We start from the raw sequence: 21,818 nt of genomic DNA on the forward strand, positions 1-21,818 counted from the left end.
TCAAAAATTCTCTTTATCCAGCGCTTGCAACAATGATTAAAAATAATGTTTTAAATGGCACCCTTGGTAATACTATTCTTTTTACTTTTAAAAAACAACAACACTCGTCAGCATGGACATGATGATTCTAACATCTAGTTCTCGGTACGTTTTACTGCTTGCGTAATTTGATGTGAATTCAAAGCGGCACTGCACCGATTGGTTCTTTCTTCGCAACCAAAACCATCTTACTTCACTTGCATGCGGTCATGACGAGAAAAACACACATTTCACGACAGAAGCACTACAAAAAGGATTATGGTTTATGTATGAAATAAGAACGACATTTAAAAAGAAAATTTCTTTTTTTTTAGAAACAAGACTGTTTGTTTTTTGATTAAAGCTAAATTTAGTGTAGTTTATATTAATTACGACAATTTCTATTAAAAAATAGCATTTTTTATCAAATTATTATTTTGCTCAATTAATTCTCATGAGCGAATTAGCCGTGAAATGTATGAATGTCGAGCTTCCTACTGATATAACATTAGATGAAAGAAATCTAAATGATTTAGAAATGTTTTTTTTAGGAGCCTTCAATCCATTACAAGGATACAATACATTTCAAAATTTTATTTCTATAGTTAACCATTGTTGTTTAGAGGATGGTACAATCTGGCCAATTCCATTCGTACTACCAGTACCAAAGTGTCGTTTAATCAAAAACACGAATAGCGTCTCAACATTTTCAAATATATTTTTAAATGTTCGGGATGTTCTAGGCACAATAGTCGCTCGTGTTTCGGTTATCGATTGTTATAAGGCTAATATTGATGTTTACGGACAGAGGCTTCTAGAAACATCAGATACCAATCATCCATTTATGGATTACCTTCATAACAACCACCGTGATGTTGTGTATGTTGGAGGCACCATAACCCCAATATGTCCAATCAAACATTTTGATTTTATACAATATAGACAAAATACAAAGCAAGTTCAGGATATGATACGCCACGATGGTTGGGATGCTGTAATCGGCTTCCAAACAAGAAATCCAATGCATAAATCTCATTTTGAATTAACACGACAAGCTGTTGTTCAAGTCCAAAAAGAACTTAAAACATCTAATCCAGCCTTAGCTCGTGTCTTACTTTTACTTACTCCTTCTTGTGGAGTGACACAACCTGGCGACATTGATAGCGCGACCCGTATTCGATGCTATCAAAAAATTTTACCTTATTATAAAGATTTGTACGACATAGATGTAAAACTTGTTGTGTTACCTCTCAGCATGCGTATGGCAGGGCCTAAAGAAGCACTTTGGCATGCTTTAATACGTCAGAATTTCGGTTGTACGCATTTTATTATAGGTAGAGATCACGCTGGTCCATCATGTCTAAGTAAAAATGGACAATCTTTCTATGAACCTTACGCTGCCCATACACTGTTAAAAAAAAATGCAAATAAACTGAAAGTTATTCCTATCTTATCTATGAATATGGTATATGTTCTAGACGAAAAACAATATATTCAAGAAAATCTTTTACCACCCAATGCTACATATGAACAATTGTCGGGAACGAAATTTCGCGCAGCTTTACAAAATCGTGAACAACTTCCTGAATGGTTTTCTTTTCCCACTGTTATAGATGAACTTAAAAAAGTGTATCATCCACGTCATCAACAAGGTTTTTGTATTTATTTTACGGGACTTCCTTGTTCTGGAAAGTCTACATTAGCTAAAGCAGTGTCTGCTCGCCTTGAAGAGCGACAATTTGAAAACCGTCATGTTTCCATTCTTGACGCTGACATTGTTCGTTTACATTTGTCACGAGGATTAGGTTACTCAAAGCAAGACAGATCTGTGAATGTTCAGCGCATTGGTTATGTAGCTTCTCTCATCACATACCATTACGGAATAGTGCTTGTTGCTAACATAGCACCTTATGAAGCTGATAGATTATGCAACAGACGACTCATCACGAATGCTGGTGGGGGATATATAGAAGTTTACGTGTCAACACCGCTTTCTATATGTCAAAGTCGTGATGTCAAACAACATTATAAAAACGCTCGTTTAGGAGTATTGAAACAAGTAAATTGACAATTTTTTTAATACGTATTTATTTTTATCATTATTAATTTCTTTTAGTTCACAGGCGTCGACGATCCTTACGAAGTACCACAGTTTCCCGAGCTTACTGTAGATTGCACAACGGATATTACCGGCCAAATTGATATTATATTAGATTACTTAATCAGAGAAAAATGGATTTGCTAACATACACACTACAAGAAATTGAAACAGATGGTTTTATAAATGAACTAGCTTTTTAATAAACCTGACAGAAAAATTAAAGTGAAGCCGATTCTCTGAGAAGAAATCAAAATCTATGTTGCATAAAATGTTTTTCAACCCTCAAGAAAAAAAGAAATTCAACACAATGCTAGCATGGTTAAAAAATAATAAATACATAGTATATCCTTGTATACGCTCTAAAGTCATCTCAAAATTTAACGCAATGGAGCAGGCGCTAACGATGTATTCCTGTAAAGCCTCGTTAACATCTCATGCATTGATTCTACAATCAAATATATCATTGAAAAAAAAATTACTTTCTTATACCACTAAAACCATAAAGTTACCTTGCAATTTTCGCTGATCTACGGGCTTCATTTCCGAAGGTTGTAATGACTCATTCTTACTACAAGCTTTTGATAAAATTGAAAAAGTTTCTAAAAAGTTTTTAAAAAATTTTACAAGAAGATTTCGGTTAAAAATCACCTGATGCCAAGTCAAAAAAACTCTCACGAGCATTATCAATGTCCAAATTGAACTTTTGAATTTGTAGCTAGATTTACTATATTTTTTTAAAGATGACATTTAAAAAAACGTACACGTAGCTGTCGTGAATCTTTGAGAAAAATATTATCCTTAAATTGACTATCCCATTCACTAGATTTCAGCCTTGTTGTAATGTCTTTTAAAACGCTTCTATATTCTTCCGAAGGTGTCGTGGAGAACATATCGGGTACTACATTGAACCATTACAACTAAAGTTATACTATTTTCATAACAGTGACACAATATATCACTTGCTGCAATTATTTGTAAGTCCGGTGGAACTTCATAAGGTATAACTGACAGTTGATTTAAATTTAACGTGAAAAAATCACGAAGCAGCTGGAGTGATGCGCTATACGAAGAAAAATCTTCTAATATTTCCGTCCTAATAACATATAGTTTTTTCGTCTTACTTGCAAAGACAGTTAAAAGCATACCATTGGAGTTCGGTATTATCAATACATCTTAATCTTTTACACGATTCCAGTACGGAGTCAATTTTATCTCGTAGACCTACAATCTGTACACTGGAATCGATGCCATCAGCATGTGTGGCTGAAAACATCCCACGACAATGACCAATCCACCGTCCTTTACTAGCAAACTGTTCATCCACCATTGTTCGAATGGAATTGACTTTTCAGTCACTTTTTTTAATCAAAGAGAATTGAAAAATATATGAATCAATCTATAAATTATTATTGTTTCAATAAATACGAAAAAAAATTGCTAGCCTGTTAATTTTTACCGCATCAGAAAAATCTGGTTAAAAAAAAAAAAAAATAGCACGTACGAAACCCTTAAATTAAATTTTTTGAAGGATTTTCTACTTTAATACAAAGCAGCTGAAAATTTATTTCTGACGTTAGAGGTTCATAAATTCTCTTGTAGGATAAGACTTGCTACATAAAAGCACTAACTAAAGATTCTTTTTTCATTAGATCAAGGATTTCACATGTTTTCACATCAAACACAATCTATTTTACTCTTAAGAATTTTAATACTCTACATGTTACAATTCTTCAGTTGTTTCTTCATTATTTTTACTTAACAAGTATAACCTAAACAGTTTTTGTTTTACTTTACAAAGTACAGAATCCAAGCGGAGTAAAAAAGATGGCATCTTAAAAAAATAAAAAAAGTGTGCTTTTCTTAAAGAATTACACTTTATATCAACAGTATTATTATTACTACTATTATTATTATTTCTTTCATTGTAGTGATATTACGAAAAACACAAAAAAACGTTTCGCTACAAATTTTTAACCATGTTCCTTGTTCAAAAACTCTATTTGCTTCAACATGATATAAAAATTTATTTTTTCAAGGACTCCATAAATATGGTAGATTAACTTAAAGGAGACATGAGAGAGATTTCGCATGTGAACCAGTAAATCGTATCTGTCGAGACGTTAAAAAAAATCGTAGCTGATGTTTACTTTTATCACTGTTTGATTCCTCTATCCATTTTTTTCGTAAACGTTTTACACGAAACTTTATAAAATAAAACGTTTATCGATGACTCTTGACAATATCCTCCGATTAAAAAAAATATTTTTAAATATTCTTTGCAATCCCTCTCATTATATATAATATCGTATAAATATGGCAAAGGCTTATAGGAAAATATGTGTTTCAATCATTTATTAAATTGAATTCTTTAACTTGAAAGCGTGAGATGAATCATCACGACCATATGCATAAAATTTTTTTCAACAATTCATCTCATGTCGCACTATTTTTTCACATTTTCGATACATCGAATGGAAACATACCGTACTCAGTTGTTTGTTTAGTCTTTTGTTTATTGGGCTTCATCGAGGTTATTTTAAAATGTTTTAAAACTCAGTATGAAATTTTTTATTTTCAAAGAGAAAAAATAGATTCAGAGTCAACGACTATGGCCAAAAACCCAAAAAGTGGTTTTTCTCCTTTCACGTTCTTTAATTTTGTTAAAACCGTGCTAACAGTCGCAACTTGTGCCTGGGATCATATCTTAATGCTTGCAATCATGACTTGCAATGTAGGAATTTTCGTATCTATTCTTGCAGGCATTGGTTTTGGTCATTTTTTTCTTGGTCAATATCTTTATGTGTACAATGATGGTTGTGGCTCTTCACAAACTCCTGTTATGCACTGCAACCAGTGCAAATTGTCACCTTCTTTATCTCGTACATGTCATTGTTGATTCTTTTAATACTGAATCCAATCATTGATAATGCATAGTTGTGTTACCATTTTTTTATATACTAATGTGTAACACTTGTTTTTTTTATTTTGAAAAAATATTGTAAACTAAGAAAACGAAGTAATTATGATTTTATTCTGGTGTATAACTTCTTATTTAATAGAAACAACTTAAACGTTGAGTGAAAAAAAAAATTGTATCATTCAATTAGGCTACTATAGAACTTGATGCTAACTTGGCATAGAAAATCATTTAACACTATGTTTCTTTTACACGGGCTGTAGTAGATTCTGTTCCTAAGCCTCCTCTTTCGGCAAGCTCTAAACGGCACGTCACTTCTTCCTATCAAAAAAAAAAAATTACGCCAGTTGTAAAAGTAAAAACGGCAATCAAAACTGGTTGATTGTAATTATTTATTTGTGTACGTCGGTCGCTATCCAAATATTCCTTTGTACCACAAAATTTTATTTGCACTTACATCAAGCCATTTTTCAGAACCTTCCTTCACAAGAACATCACAGTTAGATATACGATATATAATAAAAGGTTTTTCTTGATGAATTAAATCTAAAATCATCATTGTCGGTGGATCGCTAAAATGTAAAGAAAAAAAATAAACAAAAATAAATTTTTGACGATATACTAATTTATTGTTACCATTGTACTAAAATTCCAGTGATTACGCGCACCATGCGGACAATATAACAAACGACTTGTAGAAAAACCTAGATGAAAACGTAGCTGCACCTAGTCCGTTTTTTACTGCTGTGTTCAAGCATTATAAATGTATTATATTATTTTACATCTTAACAAAACCACTGTTATCGTAAAACAGTTTATTCTTGTACAAAAAATAAATAAAACAAATTATTTTTTCATTTTATTTTTTTTTGTCGACAATAAATGACTTAATATAGGAACTGAAAAATTAAAAAAAAGAAATTGACTTTCTTTCTTTTCCTTTCTATACACGTTAAGTAAGAGCGGATCGAAGCTTATGGATCTACTAAAAATTAAAAGGTACTTTTTCACAAATGATTCTATTTTCTGAATGTCATGAAAATTTTTGTAATAATTTTTTGATGAGAATTCACAACAACTAGAATCAATCAAGTTTAAAAAGATTGTGAAAATTATGTCATGACAGTTAAAGTGAAGAGAATATTTTCGCTAGAAATAAATTGAAAATTTATTTTAATAGTATGGAATTGAATTTATATTTAACAAAATAACAAAAATTCTTATGAAAACAAATAGTTTTCAGTGTTAATGGGTCTCGAGATATTGACAGCAATCCAATCTTGCTATCACTGCCTCCTATTAACTCTACAGCAGTGTCATACTTTTGTCTTTTTTTTGTCTTTTACAATAAAACCAAAAAGTTAATTATGACAAGAATGCAGTAACATTTTAAGCATACTGTGCCAAAAGTCGTTATTAAACTTCACTTTGGCATTTAACAAAAACAAATAGATTTTTTTATTTCCGAGTGTGTTGTAGATTCCGCTAATTCGATATCTACCGCTATAACGCCATTTTATTTGTTTGAATAAATTTATTGTGTGTAAATCAAGTACCTAAAGAAGTATTTTGACGTTCTTGTTCTTCAACTTGAGGTAACTCAGTAGCCTGAATAGTCAATCGATATAGGAAGTAAGAATTGACGAGAATATTAAAAATACAGACTATAAGCAGACTATTTACCATTTTCATAAACAAATCCTCCACTTGATTTCCTAGTTTTGCACTGGTCTCCATGAATAAAACGTTGTACTTGGAAGAACAAACAGTTTTTTTTTTAAATCTAGTACACAATTTTTAATAGTGTTACTTGATTGGCTTGACTCAGTCCATCTTCTTTAGAAACTTGTCTACTTTTGTCTTCATCACACTTGTTACCCACTAACGCTATCACAACGTCAGTACCCCGTTCTAAAATAAAAATATACGGTACTATCCTAAAGAATTTAATACAAAAAATTTTACCTGCTCGTATACTATCAATCCATGAAGAAGTGCTTAAAAAAGATGCTGTATTCGTTATATCATAAACAACAACAGCGGCGGCACTATCCCTTATATACGATGGTATAAGACTTCGAAAGCGTTCCTGGCCAGCAGTATCCCATAGTTGTAATCGAACGGTTCTGTTATCTAAGTGTATAGTTTTACTTAAGAAATCAATTCCAATAGTAGCCTTGTAAAACAAGAAACATAAAAGAATTAAAATAAGCGACATATAATGTTTTTTTTTTTAACAGGTACTTTGTCTCTCTAATTTTAAACTTTTTGGCTCACTTGATAATGCGGATCAAAACAATCATACATAAAACGAGTAATGATCGAGGTCTTACCAACTCCTTGCTATAACAAAAGAAAAAAATCACATGGAAACTCGTTTCAAGTTTATTTAATTTCTATTAGTTATAATAGAAAATAAAGAAATGAACAAGGGCTTACGTCGCCAAGGAAAACTAGTTTATATTTATAAAGTGGATTTTCTAAAAAGAAAAAATCATATCACATTTGTTTTTTAATATTTCGAGTACCATTCAAAGCATCACCCATAATTGACAAAAATTAGACTATATAAAAAAATAACCAAAAAAAAATTAATATGCTTGATAAAACTTATGATGTTTATCTTTAATATATAAAAATTATCAAGAATTTGAGAAAACTTTTAAATAAAGATGCATCAACATTTTTATTAATTCAATTAGTCGAAAAGGTTCAATAGAACAAACCATCAGACGTTTTATTGCTTGATCTCTATATTACTTCTTTATCTAAACATATCTAAAAGTAAACTTTAACTTATTATGTTAGCATGGAATACGCTGCAAAACGAACACAAGCGTTTATTACGTTTCATGGTCATTAACTACTAAAGAAATTGAGTTGAATTGAAGAACACATAACGCTACATATTACAATCAAATAACATTTTGTGTAATACTCTATAATAAATTATAAACAGATCGTAACCGTTTTAGTTATTAAAGACACTTTTTAAAATACCAATGCAAGAAAAAGAGACTCTTTTAAATGTTCACTTTTTGATTGATCTGCCATTTAGAGGTCACTAAAAAGCTACGAATTCCTTTTTTAGCAGCTTGCCACGCTTCTTAATAGCATCAAGACAGGGTGGTATTCCTGTCAACCAATTAAGGAGATTAACGTATTTTTTAAAAGCGTTTTCAATAAAGTGCTTATATATGTACCAGTGAACACTTTTTAGCCGTGGATATTTTAGAATGTGTCACTTTTTCATGTGTTAATTTTTTGAGATGCAGAATTTCCATTTCGTGAGAAGAATATTCGTGAATGTTGGCAATGATTTTAAAATGAAATTAACTACTTGAACAAATTCTCACCAGCACTAAGACATGTGCCCATTTAAATCAATTCACCTAGTACACCTCACAGCGTTAGATTAAAATAAATTTTGCAGAATATTTTTGTTTCACTTTTAAACAGATATTTGTTCTGATGCGGAGTGACAAGATGTTATTTTTGCACTTAAGGGGCTTCCACGCAGTCGGTTATCTCTTCACTCATATAATTACGGAGAAATCGAACACCATCCACAGTAACAGTTTCATACGGTGTGAATGGTTTTTTTTTAACACTTAATTTTGTGTGTTGTTTTTTTGGAAAAAGAAGCATTTTCTTTGATTTTTTTTCTATTCCATACAAAAGGCTTGACTCCTTTAGTAATTTTTTCTGCTGTATGTAAAAAAATGAATAGCTATAAAAAGACACTAAAATGCTTACACTTCTGTGATGACGACAGGGTGACTTGATAGACAACAAATGTTGAGATGCTTTCCAATGCGGTAGTCTAAAATTCTTCGTTAAAAATTGTGGATCTCTTTGGAAATGCCAAGCCTCTTTAGATTTATCAGTTTTCACTTTCTCCGGGTGTTTCAATTGCCCAGCTTCGCTTTGTGCTATTCGCAAAAAAAAAATTTCCAAAGTTTTTTTTGGTGTCTTCTATGAAATCAGCTTACATAAACAAGGAGGTACTGAAGGCGCGGTGAATTTCTTCCAATGTTGACGCCTGACATCATTTCGACTTTTCTTTTGTATTCGGAAAATCGACAATGTTAAGCAAGATTTAGAAAATTTTAGATTCATCGAAGACAGTATCTGCAAATTACATAACATATACTACGACATTGGGTTATATTACGGGAATTGGGACAAGAGTCACTCTAAAACGTTTTTGAAATTTGGTTAAATCCATGCGTCGAGGAAGTTTGAAAATTTTTTTTTTCTAAAAACGCAATAACATGCCACCCCCACCATAAGTAGATAACACAACGTTGTTATTGAATTCCTTCTAAAAGGTGTTAAAAACATAGTAAGTGATAATACCTTTTTTGTGACTTGATGTTTTGACGGTTTTTGGATTTCGTGGCGAGTCTTTGGTTTAAAAGAATTTTGTTTAGGGAAAGATGAAGAAACTACATTTGAAGCAAGTGTCATTAATGCATGGAACAAAATCTGAATTGACAAGGAGATTTGAATTAAGTGCTTGAACAGTACATTATCCAAGCTCAACACAGTACCTGAATGTCACAAGATGATACAAGGAGAGGTTGAGCAACATGAAGAAGGTTGGAGAGTAACTGGGCACTTGTCATAGTTTCTCTGGGGCTTGAAGAATATGCTTTTTGGTACCATTGTTCAAATAAAATATATAATGGAAGACATTTATTCAAGTAAGAGCAACATCTTTCTTCACTTAATTCATTTGAAGAAATCAGAACATGTTCATCGTTTCTTAGAGTTGGTGTGTTGAGTGAGGCTTGAGCACAACCGATGATGGGCCGTAAGCCCTCCTTTACATTGTAAAGAGGTGCTGCATTTTTCTTTACCAGATATGAAATACAAGCATTCGACGTTTTGTCATGCCTACATGAAAACGATTTTCAATGTGGGTCACAAGAGTTTCGCTTTCAGCCAATCTAGGAAAACACACTGCGAATGAATTCCAAGTGCGGGTAATATAAGACGGGAAATGTTTGCAACTCGGACTGTGGCATTTGTTGCTTGGTGTTATCTAAAAACCATATATTAAAAATTGCGAAATTTCGGCCTATAGTAGTTTATTACAAAAGAACAGGTAGGTATGAAGGGTGTATCTGGTAGTGTTTGAACGGTTTTTGTCTCAATATCAAAATTCCGACTAGAGTCATTATTTTGCTTCTGAAATTTTGAACACCTAATTGACAATACAACCTAGTACACTGATCACTCTTATAATGCGACATCCGTTCACCTATTGATTTGATGGTTTGATATTTGTGTTGAAGCTGTAGAGAAACCAAGTAAAGACGCATAGACTTTTTCATCTTTAGCATGTTCTTCGGCACTATCACTTTTTTTGCGTTTAAAACGAATTACTTGACGCTGAATACATTTAGGTTTTAGAGATGGCGTTTGCGGTGTCTTGCAAATTGTATGATGAATCAACTGATTTGGAGAAACAACACAACGTACCTTGATTTCTTTATCCTCGTTAGGTAGGTTGCCTTGCTGTGTGATTGCTTCCACATCACGCGTATTCCTTTTTTTTAGCAAAGAGGGCTCATTTGACGAAACTAGCATAAACAGAAGAAAATTGGTGTACGGTAAATTTTTTGTAATTGAGCAAATTTAACGAAAAACTACCATTGTCAATTTCCCCGATTACTTGTGCGCAACATAGCATGACTTGCTCATAAGCAGCAAGCGCATCGCTCTCTTTTTCATCCTTCTAAAAAAGACAAGAAAACACATCATGCACAGATATGGGGTAACAATGCTTTACTTGAGGTGGTAGACAAAAGCAAGAGTCATCAGAGGTTGGTGAAATTCGTACCATTGGGGGGGAAACGCAAAGTGAAGCTTTCTTGTCATGTAGATTCGTTTTACTGTGTAAACTCTGTTTTCCAACATGTTTCAAAGCGACTTCCTCCTCTGATTGTCTAGTAACCATATTAGAAGCATTCATAAACAAAATTTCTTTTGGCTCATCTACTGATTCTAAATCAATAGTGCTTGTTAAGGAATGAAGGTTTTGTAGCATTTCATCGAAATCAGTATTTACATCGTTGACCTTCAGGAAATAAAAAACATTCTAACAAAGAGCGTTTGTTCAACTGGCAAATAAACTTACTGGAAGCATTGTATCTAAACACGCTTGTTTTTTAAGTTTTGTATGAACTGAAAAACAAGCCTCTACCTTCTGACAAATGCTTTGACATGTCTGACGCCATTGAAACTGTTTTTTTTTTTCTAGAGCGACAGTGTAGTTAAATTTCTTAACCAAGCGATCCACTAGTACAAAATCTTGTAGCAGAGAGTGCTGCATTAAACACATTAGTATCTTGAAAATAAACATGGAAGGCTACCTCCTTTTTTTTAAGCTTTTCTATTTGATGATTCAAATCGTCAATTTGCCTTTGATAGCATTCCACAAGCGTCGCGTGAGGATTTTGGTTCACTGTTGCACTATTCTAGAACAATAGTAATAATACGTGACATAAGCCTTACACAATAAAAAAAAATTTAAATGTACCTGAATATTTCGAGCACGAGCTGCATATTTGATAGTACTCAAAGTTTCCGAAGCATGTTGATGAGATGCATCAATACAGGCAATCATAACAGTACGACTATTTCCACCTAATGAATCCTGAAAAAAAAAACCCACAAATATGAGTGGGACATTTCCTTTTTTCAAAATATACGTGAAAAGAAAATTTTCGACAATATCAAAAAAGTATTGACCTGAAGGAGACGCGTCAGTTTGGAGTCTCGATATGGCACATGATGAACAAGCGGTTGACTTTGGTATGCTTCCGAAGATAAAACATTAATAACATTAGATAAAGCTAAAAGCCCTGTATTAATATGAATTCCTTCTTTTAAACGTGATCCTTCTGATTTCGTCTTTTTCAAACGCTCGCTTCCAGCTAAATCAACAAAATGAAATTTGGACGTTGTGATCAAGCTTCCAGAGCCTCTTGACATAGAAAGTGTCAATATGGCGTGAGATCGTGAACTCGTTGGATTCACTGAGTTGGATGCTAAACGCAAGGATTCCGAAAATACATCACCATAAAACTATGTGTTCACACCCGTACCAGTCATACGCAAACCAACCCCTTGCGTAACATAATTTAAAAGCTGCTCTGTACTGTTTACATTAACACGAGTAATTCCAAGTATACAAATGGCTTTTGACACGGGATCTTCCGTTACACGTATCGATTTTCTTATAGAGAAAAGCCGTTGTTTTATTATTCACGTAAAAAGGTTCACCCGTACAATGGTAGATTTTTCGTTCCAGAAGGTGCACTAGTTTCGTCTAACAAATCTCGGATTTCTAAAAAAACGCATTGAGACACTTTACTCCCCTTTCTTACACGACTAACCTTCATTATAAACTTCAACAAATGTTAAATTGAAATCGACCGGGATGCCTTCATTCTTCATTGTATCTATCATTTGAAAAATCTACGAAACGACAAGATGAAAACCAATCACATTAGAACCAGAACAGTACTTCCTGAGACGCTCGAGGTAAAATTCCACACACTGCGTCCGTTGTTCGGAGAGTGGGAGAAATTCCCATTGTAAATGTCTTACCTGAGCCCGTTTGACCGTACGCCAAAAGACAACAATTATAGCCTAAATAAATCATTCGTTTTTTTTTTAATTTTTCATTTTAGTAACAAGCGTACCATTAAAAAAAGCTTCTAATAATGGATGACAAGATACATTATAAACTTGTAGCTGTGAGGCGTCGGGACCCAAGACGACATCAAAATTATATTTTTGTTGTTGAGAGGGAATAGTCACACTCTTGTCTTCCTCTACAAACATCGAAGAGAAAATTGACAGAGTTTTTGATGCAAAAAGGAAGTTACCACTCCATTCCACCGCATATTCATGAACTACTTGATCACGACAGCCATTACTGTGGTTTCTTATGCGTACAACAACTCCACAATTCCGTTTCTCACATGTGATTCCCATCCTTCTCCTACAAAATGTTCATTCTGTTACATTTCAGAATCTTTTTTTCAAAAGGGCATTGCATTATAAAATGTCTTTTATAACTTGATTAGTACCATGTTCTCTGCTGTTATCTGTGCCACAGTTTCCCGTTGAGTCGCTCTTTTGGAATAACAACAAAAACGCTTTATTTCTTATGTCAAAAAAAATGTACCATGGGCTGCTTTTCTTTTTTTGTAATATTTGTTGAAAGCACTAGTCAGTGTTACTGCTTCACTTGGTTTATTGAGTCTTCTTTAAAAACTAAATTTCTTCAAAACATGTCTATCAACATTTGAACAAAGTTTACTTGTGTTGTCATACATTGATGCTATGAACCAATAAACACATAACATTAAGAAAATTTAATATTGGTCTTTTTACACGACTTGAGTAACAAGGTATACAAAGATCACGCAACAAATTGGATCACGTTTATATTTTGTTCGTAGAACTGATAAGAACCTTAGTGTTTTAATTTTTGACTAGGTCAAAGTTTTGATATTCAGATTTAATACATTATTTGTTTCTATGATCATTATCTTGAGTTCGGGTTTCGTGAAAAACCGTGATACTTGGACCGACTTGAAGAGGATTCTATAACGATTTTAAATGTTACAACACGCTTGTATTGTTTGGCGTACCTCGACCATGATAATTCTTTTTATAAGTAGCTTTTTTAGAGTGAGAGTAAAATGTTGAATCACGTTTAGAGGAATACACATTACGCCCAGTATAAGTCACCGGATGTCGGTTCGAATAATGTGAATCCTGATTGGAGTATCGTGATTCTTGACTTGAAGAAAGATTAGTGGCTTTAAATGGCTGGGATAGAAAAGGTGATTCAGTACGCCCATGGGCAGTATACGTTGGACGTAATTGCTTTGTTTGCACAAGTCTTTCCCTTGGCAAATCTAAAAAACATCAAAAACAAATGTTTTTCAGTACCGCATTATTAAAAAGTATACCATTCATTGAACGTAAATGTTGACCAGAGTCTTTATGACAAGCTGGTGAATTATTATTTCGTATCATAACTTTTTGACGACCCCATTCATTGGAATCCTGTTCTGCACGCGAACGTCGTAATGTTTCACGGTGTCGTGAACGGCGCGCAACAAGAGGGTTTTCCTGAGACGTTTGTGAATGATGCTCAGATGTTTGAGGTGCAGAATACATATCACCAGATTTCTCGTTAGATCTGGTAAGAGAAGAAGCACGATTTGAAAACATGGGAGAAATATGCGTGGAAGAAACTTTGTTAATAAAATAATTCTGTTCTTTGGTTTCCATTAAGCCACCCTCTTTACCTACAAAACTCAAGTTACTGATCAATGCAATAATGCCTTCTGTTTTTCGTACAATCAATAGAAGATCGTCTTAAGGTCGACGAAGACACATTTTTCACTGGAGCCTGTTTATTGATTTTTTTTGTAGGATGATTGTTGTACATGTTATAATCATGATATGGTTGATGCGTTGATGGTAGCTCATTTTTGTTTGACATATTAAAATAACCTTTTTTTTTAAAGTGGGTGTTATTGGTATAATCTCGATCATGAGCACCACCGCCTAGAGAACAAATTGTCCAAACAAAAAAAAAATATCGTCTTTTTTAAACTTTCCTGGATCTGAAGATATTGAATGAGATAGTGCATGGCGCGGTTCGTCTGCGTTAGCCCCTACGAGAGTTTGACCAGTTTTCTTAGTAGAAGTATCGGAATGATGTAAGTCCGCTCCATGAAAAGGAAAAGTGTCGTTTTGAAAAGTCTCATTCTGTTTTTTGATCAAATGCGATGACATGTTTTTGTCCTTTATCAAAAAATTTTCATATACAACGGATGGAGAATACCCGTACGATTCTTCATATCCATACGGCGGTTGATCCAAACTTTCATAAAGAAGTACATCTTCATGCGGTGGTTTTAATGTATTGTTATAAGTTTCTCGACAGCCATGTTGCGATATCGGAACATTACATGGATACGATGCATTTGAATAAAACATGGAAAAATCTTGACAGCCATGAATATCTAACATGGATGGATTAGCATGCATCCATGAAGAACGCATCATCGAATTATTCCCATTCGGAACGTCGGGTGCATAACCCATTGATGGAATATCCATGGTTGTGTCATTGGATAAATAACGCTCCCCTGAGTCCCAGGGCACTGTTTGGGGTATTACCCAACGTGATTGTTGTTCATGCATCATAGACACCATGACATCTTGGGAAGGGTAGGAAAAATTGTTAGGTACATACGCACTTCCGTTTGTTCCATCTCCTATCATTGACATGGAACAATCCAGTAAAGGTGGGGGTGGAGGTGGAGGAGGTTGACAAGAGGAAGTACATGATTCCTCGGTTAACGTACTACATCCTGCGCGTCGATTTCTTACTTTATTAGACGGTTTCATAAGAGGGTTTTTAGCTAAACCCCCATCACTGCGAAATCTACAAAGCAAAAAAAACTAATGCCTTTTTTGTGTCTTAGAATTCTTCTCATGACCTTGGATCAAATTTTAATGTAGGTTTACTAACAACAACAACTTCCCCGTCATGCGTTTCTGAAAAAAAAAAAATGTTTTTCTTTCTTTTGTATGCTTTTCCTACTCATCTCAAATTTAAATAACTCATTCACATGGGATAACGTATGAATTGAAAATTTCCATAAACCAGGAGGAACAAAAAGTAAATTACATTCTTTGCCATCTTCCACTGCGTCACTCGACTCATCCTTCGATAATGTATCTGCTTGATTACTAACGTCTTGTGAAGCAGGTGAGAGTCTAATAGATTGATCATTCACAAAAACCATTTCTTTTTTTATTAAAGGAACAAATAAATTAAAGGAAACGCTACCTCCAAGAATAAAATTGACATTGATGTAAATACTTAGGAAAACAATCCTGTAATTTATTATGGATTAGTGGGTGCCATTCATGAAAAGCGTTAGTTTCTAAAATTTCCTAAAAAAAACATGGTCTAATTCTAGTTTTCAATATTCAAATCTCTTTAACAACTCCAGCATGCTCTTTATCTTTTGTCTAAAAACAAACTCTTCTTACATCATCTCCCTTAGATCGAAACACCTCGCAAAAAGGACCTACAAATGGATTTAAATTGCTTTTAAATAATTTATTAATACAACCCATTTTGGGTTTGTTTTTATTTTACCTATTTTAGAAATTTCAATACTATGCCATGGAACTGCTGCTGGTAACTCATTTTTACTATGTTGAATAGGCCAAAGTAACTGCAAAAGACCATCAGGTTGCAGAGCATTGCGACTCGATTTAAAAAAGCTAAAACAAAAGATATGTAAACGAAGACGAAAAAGTGGGTCATTTTTTTTATCAAAATGTAATGGGAAACCAGAAAAACCGATTCCAGGTAAAATAAAAATAATACGATTAAATTCATGATGAAAAAAATAATTACGAAGTTGAGCAGGATTGATACCGAAATGCACCTTCACTCCTTGAGACGTCAAAGCAAGATAATTTGGACGAAAATCATTTGGAATTTTATCTTCTGTTAAACAGCTTGTGACTTCAATAGAAGTCATTGGACTATTGAAATGAACACTTTCAAGAAAACAGGGTGTAAAAGTAAAATTATCATCTCCTATCAAAAGAATACGCATTTCTTTTTCCTTGTTCGTTCCCAACAAGCCTGTTGTTTCCTCCCGCGTTGTTGTCGGTGGCGAATGTGTTGATGCGTAACATGTGGCATCATTACCAATCCTTTCTTCACTTGAGCATGCCCCACCACTTTGATTCTTTATATGTAACAAATCATTATGGAATGGAGCATAACTATCTCTATTGCTTTGACTATGATTTGGTGTCTACAAAAAAAAAATATTTTAAACGACTATACACACGACTCAAAATCGTAACTTTACATTTTCATGTTGATTCATGAAGGAGTCTCCAGTATTTGTATTGACACAAATTGCTGAAACGTCTTCCCCGTTATTATCACTCATATATGTATTCATATGCTTCTTTCCTTAGCAACAACAATCAAAGTGATACTAAATTTCATCTACACGTATGGGATTCAAACTAATCGTTGACAAATAGATCAAAAATACGAACGTATTTTTATACATTTAATCTTGTCACCACACTACTTGAAACTGACCCATTTCTTTATCACAGAATTGTATCACAGTAAACAAACCTTTTTATTCTTTTTTATCTCATCATTCTGTTGCACGTTTTCTTATTTTATACCATTGCTTCACTTGGTTTCTTGTTTTTTTCTTGTGGCGTCATCAAGACACATATAACGTTGATATTATTTCAAATCTTTCAAACATGCAACCATGCGTCACGCTTTTAGTCTCCCGACTATTTCTTTAATTTTCATTTTCCATACTGGTCGGTATCCAAATCTCACTTCACGAATTTCTAGCGAACTTTATTCTTTTTCTTACTCCATTCTCTTATTTTTCGCCCTTCATATTAAACTCACTTATTCCTACACATTGAGTATCTTTTTAAATGCATTCTGAAATCCGGTGTATGAATGTTCATATGCTTCTTCTACTTTTATCAAATAACACTAATCTAAATTTTACAAAAATGCCTTCCATTAAGAAAAACTACTTTAGAATTTATTTTCTCATCGATTTATTCCTCCAAAATCTTTCTTAATGCTTTACTCCAGTTCTGCTTGCACTTACTTCCTGGACACACTCAATTTTAAAAATTGAAAACCTAACCAAACTTTCATTTCAAACCCATTCTATATGAAAAACAGTTTGAAAAAAAATTGTTTTAGCCTAAAAGCAAAAAGTTTTTAAATAATTTATATATTTTAATTAACATGTACAAACAAATCTGTATCAAAACTTTTTTTTTAAAACAAAAATATTCCTAAATTAAATGAGAAATTGCTTCTTGTAAAACATACGAACAACACTTTATCAAAACTGTCCTTTGTAAAAAAAAAATTCTTAACGTTAAATAAAAGTAAAAGTTATTATAAACTAATAATTATTAAAAATAATGCGATATAAAGAATGTTTTTGCGTTTTTTTTTTAAATTTACTGAAAAAAAGACCTTGCGATGTGTGCTCTATGAACACATTTCTATTTAACCTTAAACGAATTTCCAAACTTGAGAAGTTTTTGAAATACATCATAAAATAAAAGCTGAGGAGGTTGACAAGCCGCTTTATAATATTGGGGGCCTAATGTAAATAAATCCAAAATAAAGCTTGAGTTGAGAATAAGATTTGTGATAGCTCCGTAACTCCATCTAATGATCAGTAAACAAAACAGTAAGCGTTTCAAATTGGTTTATATCATCGAAAATAAGAAACAATTAAATTATTTTTCATAATTTTACCCAAAATCAATAACTTCACCATTTTTGACATGATTAATTTTTGTTTCGAATTGAACCTTAAAATAAAATAATTAAAGTTGGAGACAATTTTAAACTAGTTTTTTTTTTTCCTTACCTGTACATCACCTTTTTTAACATTTAGAGATTGGAATAATGCTAGAGCATACACAGATCGGTAGCAATAGTCATAATTTTCTTGATCGATTTGAATAGGTTCTAAAGTGACAGGATTAATGAATTTATGGCTTTTATCAAGTTCCATTCCACACAAAAGCCGAGAAGCATTTTCCAGATATGTTAAATCACAACGCTTCATAATACCAGAACCTGCATTATAATAAGCAGACTCTAGCATTTTCCATTTTTTCAATTTCGATATAGGAATATTTAAAGAGTTGCCAATTACGTAAAGAGTTCCATTTGGTTTGATAAGTTGGCCTATCTCAAGAGGAGATCCTGTACCTGTGATGTGGAAAATTAATAAACAAGAATATTTGAAGTAAACAAATTGAAACAGAGAAATTAACCAGTTTCTAAACGAGCTTGGTGATTTCCTGGAAGTTCCTTACTAAACAAAAAATCCCATATAACCTTATGACATTCGGTAACGTTTGCAGTGCCCTCAATTTCAACGCAACCATCAATTTGTGCTTTCTCCTCTAGTGTTGTCTTATCAAGGTCGAAACCTTGTGTAAAAAAAAAAAGGAACATGTGAAAGCAAATTAATAAATGGTTTATTTTACCAGCACGTATACAATTTTCGCGAGGAATTGTCTGGTTGAGCAAGGGATCGTCTGTGTTACAGAATTGTGCAACTTCTAATAAATAATTTCCATCCATAATAACGCGACCTAAACTATCCATTTCCAAGGGAGATCCTTCTGTTGAATTGGTGAAATCTTTACGTCGTCGAGGTGTTCCGGGTATACAGGTTTGTTTCCATCCTTTATGAAAACAAGGAGAATAACATTTTCCTTCTGGAGTAGTATTATTTTGACAGTGTTGCTTTAAAAGTAATGCTAAAGCACGATTGTTGCCCAAATTCATATAACTTGATCCAAACACATCAAAATCCTTCATGGAAGAAGGGAACATGTCTTTTTTTAGAAATTTTTCGTCTTCAAGTAAATCCAACGTCAAAAGTTTTGTATCTGATGTATTTTTTTGAACCGTGAAAACAACCTGCATTGAAGCACCTCCAACTTCTAAAATGTTTACCAAGTCTTTCCGTTTGCTGGAATTTTTCGCCATATCTTGTATAACGCCTGTCGCTATATTAGCTGTCATAAAAGTGAAGACAGCTTCTTCAATACCTTTAAAAACATTTCATTTTTATTTTATTTAACTTAAAAAAAAAATACTACCGCTTATAGCTCGACAATAACGGGACGTTGTGAAAAATCGTATAATTTTTTTTTTTGGTTTTTGCAAAGGTAAATCAACTTGAAAGCATGTTTTAAGCTTTTTCAATTTCAAATGGGGCACGGAAGGATTTGAACAATTATAACTAACGGGATTAGTGTTTTTGTAACTATCATAATTTTCTAAACCAACATTGACAACAAATTCAATGGCTTGAAACAAATCACGGCGTGACGTTGCGCTCAAATCACGTAATCCAGCAGTTGAATGAACAATGACGGGTATGTTTGGAATGATAGAGTCAGGAAAAAAAGATTCCTTAATAATACTTTTTATTTCATGTCTTGCTCGTTTAAAAAGAGGTTGTAATAATTCAGCAGTGGCTTCTAAAATTGAATCATGACATTTAAGAGTTAGAATGTGTTTATGAAAACTACGTAAATCTCGAGTTAGTCCTAAATTCTAAAAGGATACAGAACATGGTGAGCAAGAGAAGAAAAAAAAGAACATCAACTATCTTATTTTTAAATACACTGTATCTGTTTTACAGTAGCTTCGAGTTTAAAAAATATTTGTTACCTTTACAATTTTCATACCAGACCAATCGACAAAAAGAATCTGTCCTACCTTTTGAGTAACGGTAGTACTCCAAAGAACTCCGCTTGTTTTTGTACTACCACCATCCAAAAGAAGCATATACAGTGTTAAATTACGAATTTTATATTGTCCTTCAATTATTGTTTGAAAAAGTTGTTCGTTGGAAATTTGATAAATGTCTTCAAACGATAATGGCCCTGAGGTTTTATTTTCAATAACATCAAAAGGATATTCTTGAGACTTTAAAAAAAAATTTTTTTTATTCACAAATTCTAATGTTTGAGTTGAAATCAAAATGTTTAGTTTTGGGTTCTCCAACACCGATTGATGATGAGGTCGAACAAATTTTTCAATCGGTTGACTTACAACAAACAACGTACTACTAAAAACAAGACTATTTATTTTATTTAAAGATTGAAAATTTGAACAAATCAAAAAAATATAGTTCATCAACAAAGGGCGATAGAGTGTTAGGATTTTGACCATGTTATTAAAAAAAAAATAAAAGAAAACAAAAATTGACGAAGAATAAAAGTAATCTCACTGTATTATGATGGCATATTTTTGCTTTAACTCAATTCTATATAAAAGGACAATTATTATTCAGAGTTTCATGTCACGCAAAAAAGAAGAGTGAAAAAAAAGAATTAAAAGTATTTCAATTCACCTTCAAAACAGAAAAACATTTCAACACCACTTCTGCTGCACAGTGCATCAACACCAATTTAGCAGTCCACGTACAACTTGCTCTAACAACATTTGCAAATGCTTCACAAAGTGACGCAACACAAAAGAGAAAGCGACACACGTGCTACTGAAAACTGATTCTTTTTTGTACGCTTACATTTCGTTGTTTTCATCACTACAGTATTCTTTAACATTTGAAAATTGAAATATTACTCAAATTGTGAATAGAAAAATGTAAAGTGCTTCATTCGTAATACAGCATGATGTTTTACCCTTTTTTTGACTTGGTAAAATATACGTTTCAGGGGTCTGTAATAAATGTTCATGATTTGGAACATCACTAGGCGATTGACCCTGTAAATGTCTGGGTTGCAAAGTTGTGTAATGCTTGGTTGAAATGCGTAAAATGTAACACACTTCAGAATATTCACACCAGTATACGATGCTTAATCCGTCTTTTGCGTGATTCTCGGTTATAACACAATGAAGTAATGCATTTGAAGTTATAGTAACCTGATCAAGCAGTGATCCCTTCATTGAAGTCTTACGAAACGCAGTAAGAAATTTGTCTTACAATTTTTCCTTGCTCTACAAGAGGAAACATGGGAACTTGTACAAGTAACGGGTTTATTCCCGTTACAGTGCTACCATACGAATCTAAAGAAATTTTTTAGTAACAAATTGTGTCAGAAGACCATAGCCCAGCACCTTCATCACTTATTTCAATACAAGAAGGTTGTAAA

At 33.0% G+C, this 21,818-nt stretch overlaps 6 protein-coding genes across 13 annotated transcripts; 1 reads left to right on the forward strand and 5 right to left on the reverse strand.

Moving 5' to 3' along the window:
- The first annotated feature begins 268 nt into the window (after positions 1-268).
- Positions 269-2,275, forward strand: LOC128883096 (probable bifunctional SAT/APS kinase). The gene is made up of 2 exons (XM_054135105.1): positions 269-2,077; positions 2,135-2,275. The coding sequence occupies exons 1-2, from the start codon at positions 473-475 to the stop codon at positions 2,261-2,263; spliced, it is 1,734 nt and encodes a 577-aa protein (XP_053991080.1). The 5' UTR covers positions 269-472; the 3' UTR covers positions 2,264-2,275.
- A 151-nt stretch (positions 2,276-2,426) lies between these two features.
- Positions 2,427-3,446, reverse strand: LOC128883097 (uncharacterized). 2 transcript variants are annotated; one of them, XM_054135106.1, is made up of 6 exons: positions 3,265-3,446; positions 3,079-3,212; positions 2,881-3,017; positions 2,768-2,834; positions 2,629-2,718; positions 2,427-2,564 (listed from the first exon to the last, which is right to left on the reverse strand). In XM_054135106.1, the coding sequence occupies exons 1-6, from the start codon at positions 3,444-3,446 to the stop codon at positions 2,497-2,499; spliced, it is 678 nt and encodes a 225-aa protein (XP_053991081.1). In that variant the 3' UTR covers positions 2,427-2,496. The 2 variants fall into 2 exon arrangements, with proteins under 2 accessions (XP_053991081.1, XP_053991082.1); XM_054135107.1 differs by having other exon boundaries at positions 3,079-3,179; positions 3,241-3,446.
- A 2,832-nt stretch (positions 3,447-6,278) lies between these two features.
- LOC128882934 (ras-related protein Rab6-like) lies at positions 6,279-7,457 on the reverse strand. The gene is made up of 6 exons (XM_054134794.1): positions 7,314-7,457; positions 7,002-7,212; positions 6,847-6,947; positions 6,720-6,788; positions 6,593-6,644; positions 6,279-6,539 (listed from the first exon to the last, which is right to left on the reverse strand). The coding sequence occupies exons 1-6, from the start codon at positions 7,341-7,343 to the stop codon at positions 6,472-6,474; spliced, it is 531 nt and encodes a 176-aa protein (XP_053990769.1). The 5' UTR covers positions 7,344-7,457; the 3' UTR covers positions 6,279-6,471.
- Positions 7,458-7,586: 129 nt separating this feature from the next.
- LOC128882929 (kinesin-like protein KIF21A) lies at positions 7,587-14,635 on the reverse strand. 6 transcript variants are annotated; one of them, XM_054134784.1, is made up of 26 exons: positions 14,427-14,635; positions 14,033-14,374; positions 13,709-13,978; positions 12,752-13,661; positions 12,574-12,698; positions 12,443-12,524; positions 12,336-12,393; positions 12,152-12,282; positions 11,796-12,094; positions 11,584-11,700; positions 11,417-11,521; positions 11,182-11,370; positions 10,834-11,121; positions 10,695-10,779; positions 10,524-10,624; positions 10,303-10,472; positions 10,137-10,245; positions 9,940-10,083; positions 9,590-9,892; positions 9,396-9,524; positions 9,211-9,294; positions 9,029-9,167; positions 8,793-8,968; positions 8,486-8,744; positions 8,240-8,428; positions 7,587-8,171 (listed from the first exon to the last, which is right to left on the reverse strand). In XM_054134784.1, the coding sequence occupies exons 4-24, from the start codon at positions 13,044-13,046 to the stop codon at positions 8,538-8,540; spliced, it is 3,336 nt and encodes a 1,111-aa protein (XP_053990759.1). In that variant the 5' UTR covers positions 13,047-13,661; positions 13,709-13,978; positions 14,033-14,374; positions 14,427-14,635; the 3' UTR covers positions 7,587-8,171; positions 8,240-8,428; positions 8,486-8,537. The 6 variants fall into 6 exon arrangements, with proteins under 6 accessions (XP_053990759.1, XP_053990760.1, XP_053990761.1 ...); XM_054134786.1 differs by having other exon boundaries at positions 7,588-8,171; positions 8,240-8,744; positions 12,574-12,605; positions 12,657-12,698; XM_054134785.1 differs by having other exon boundaries at positions 8,240-8,741.
- A 1,184-nt stretch (positions 14,636-15,819) lies between these two features.
- On the reverse strand, positions 15,820-17,884 carry LOC128882932 (uncharacterized). The gene is made up of 5 exons (XM_054134792.1): positions 16,976-17,884; positions 16,246-16,918; positions 16,137-16,174; positions 15,931-16,027; positions 15,820-15,857 (listed from the first exon to the last, which is right to left on the reverse strand). The coding sequence occupies exons 1-4, from the start codon at positions 17,069-17,071 to the stop codon at positions 15,995-15,997; spliced, it is 840 nt and encodes a 279-aa protein (XP_053990767.1). The 5' UTR covers positions 17,072-17,884; the 3' UTR covers positions 15,820-15,857; positions 15,931-15,994.
- Positions 17,885-17,994: 110 nt separating this feature from the next.
- On the reverse strand, positions 17,995-21,788 carry LOC128882930 (putative nucleoside-triphosphatase). 2 transcript variants are annotated; one of them, XM_054134788.1, is made up of 8 exons: positions 21,650-21,788; positions 20,371-21,588; positions 19,794-20,253; positions 19,173-19,742; positions 18,957-19,115; positions 18,545-18,891; positions 18,430-18,485; positions 17,995-18,339 (listed from the first exon to the last, which is right to left on the reverse strand). In XM_054134788.1, exons 2-8 carry the CDS (start codon positions 20,872-20,874, stop codon positions 18,171-18,173), a joined length of 2,265 nt encoding a protein of 754 aa, XP_053990763.1. In that variant the 5' UTR covers positions 20,875-21,588; positions 21,650-21,788; the 3' UTR covers positions 17,995-18,170. The 2 variants fall into 2 exon arrangements, with proteins under 2 accessions (XP_053990763.1, XP_053990764.1); XM_054134789.1 differs by having other exon boundaries at positions 20,371-21,606; positions 21,650-21,743.
- Positions 21,789-21,818: the final 30 nt, after the last annotated feature.

The sequence above is a fragment of the Hylaeus volcanicus genome, unplaced genomic scaffold (assembly GCF_026283585.1).
Source record: "Hylaeus volcanicus isolate JK05 unplaced genomic scaffold, UHH_iyHylVolc1.0_haploid 12197, whole genome shotgun sequence".
NCBI lineage: Eukaryota > Metazoa > Arthropoda > Insecta > Hymenoptera > Colletidae > Hylaeus > Hylaeus volcanicus.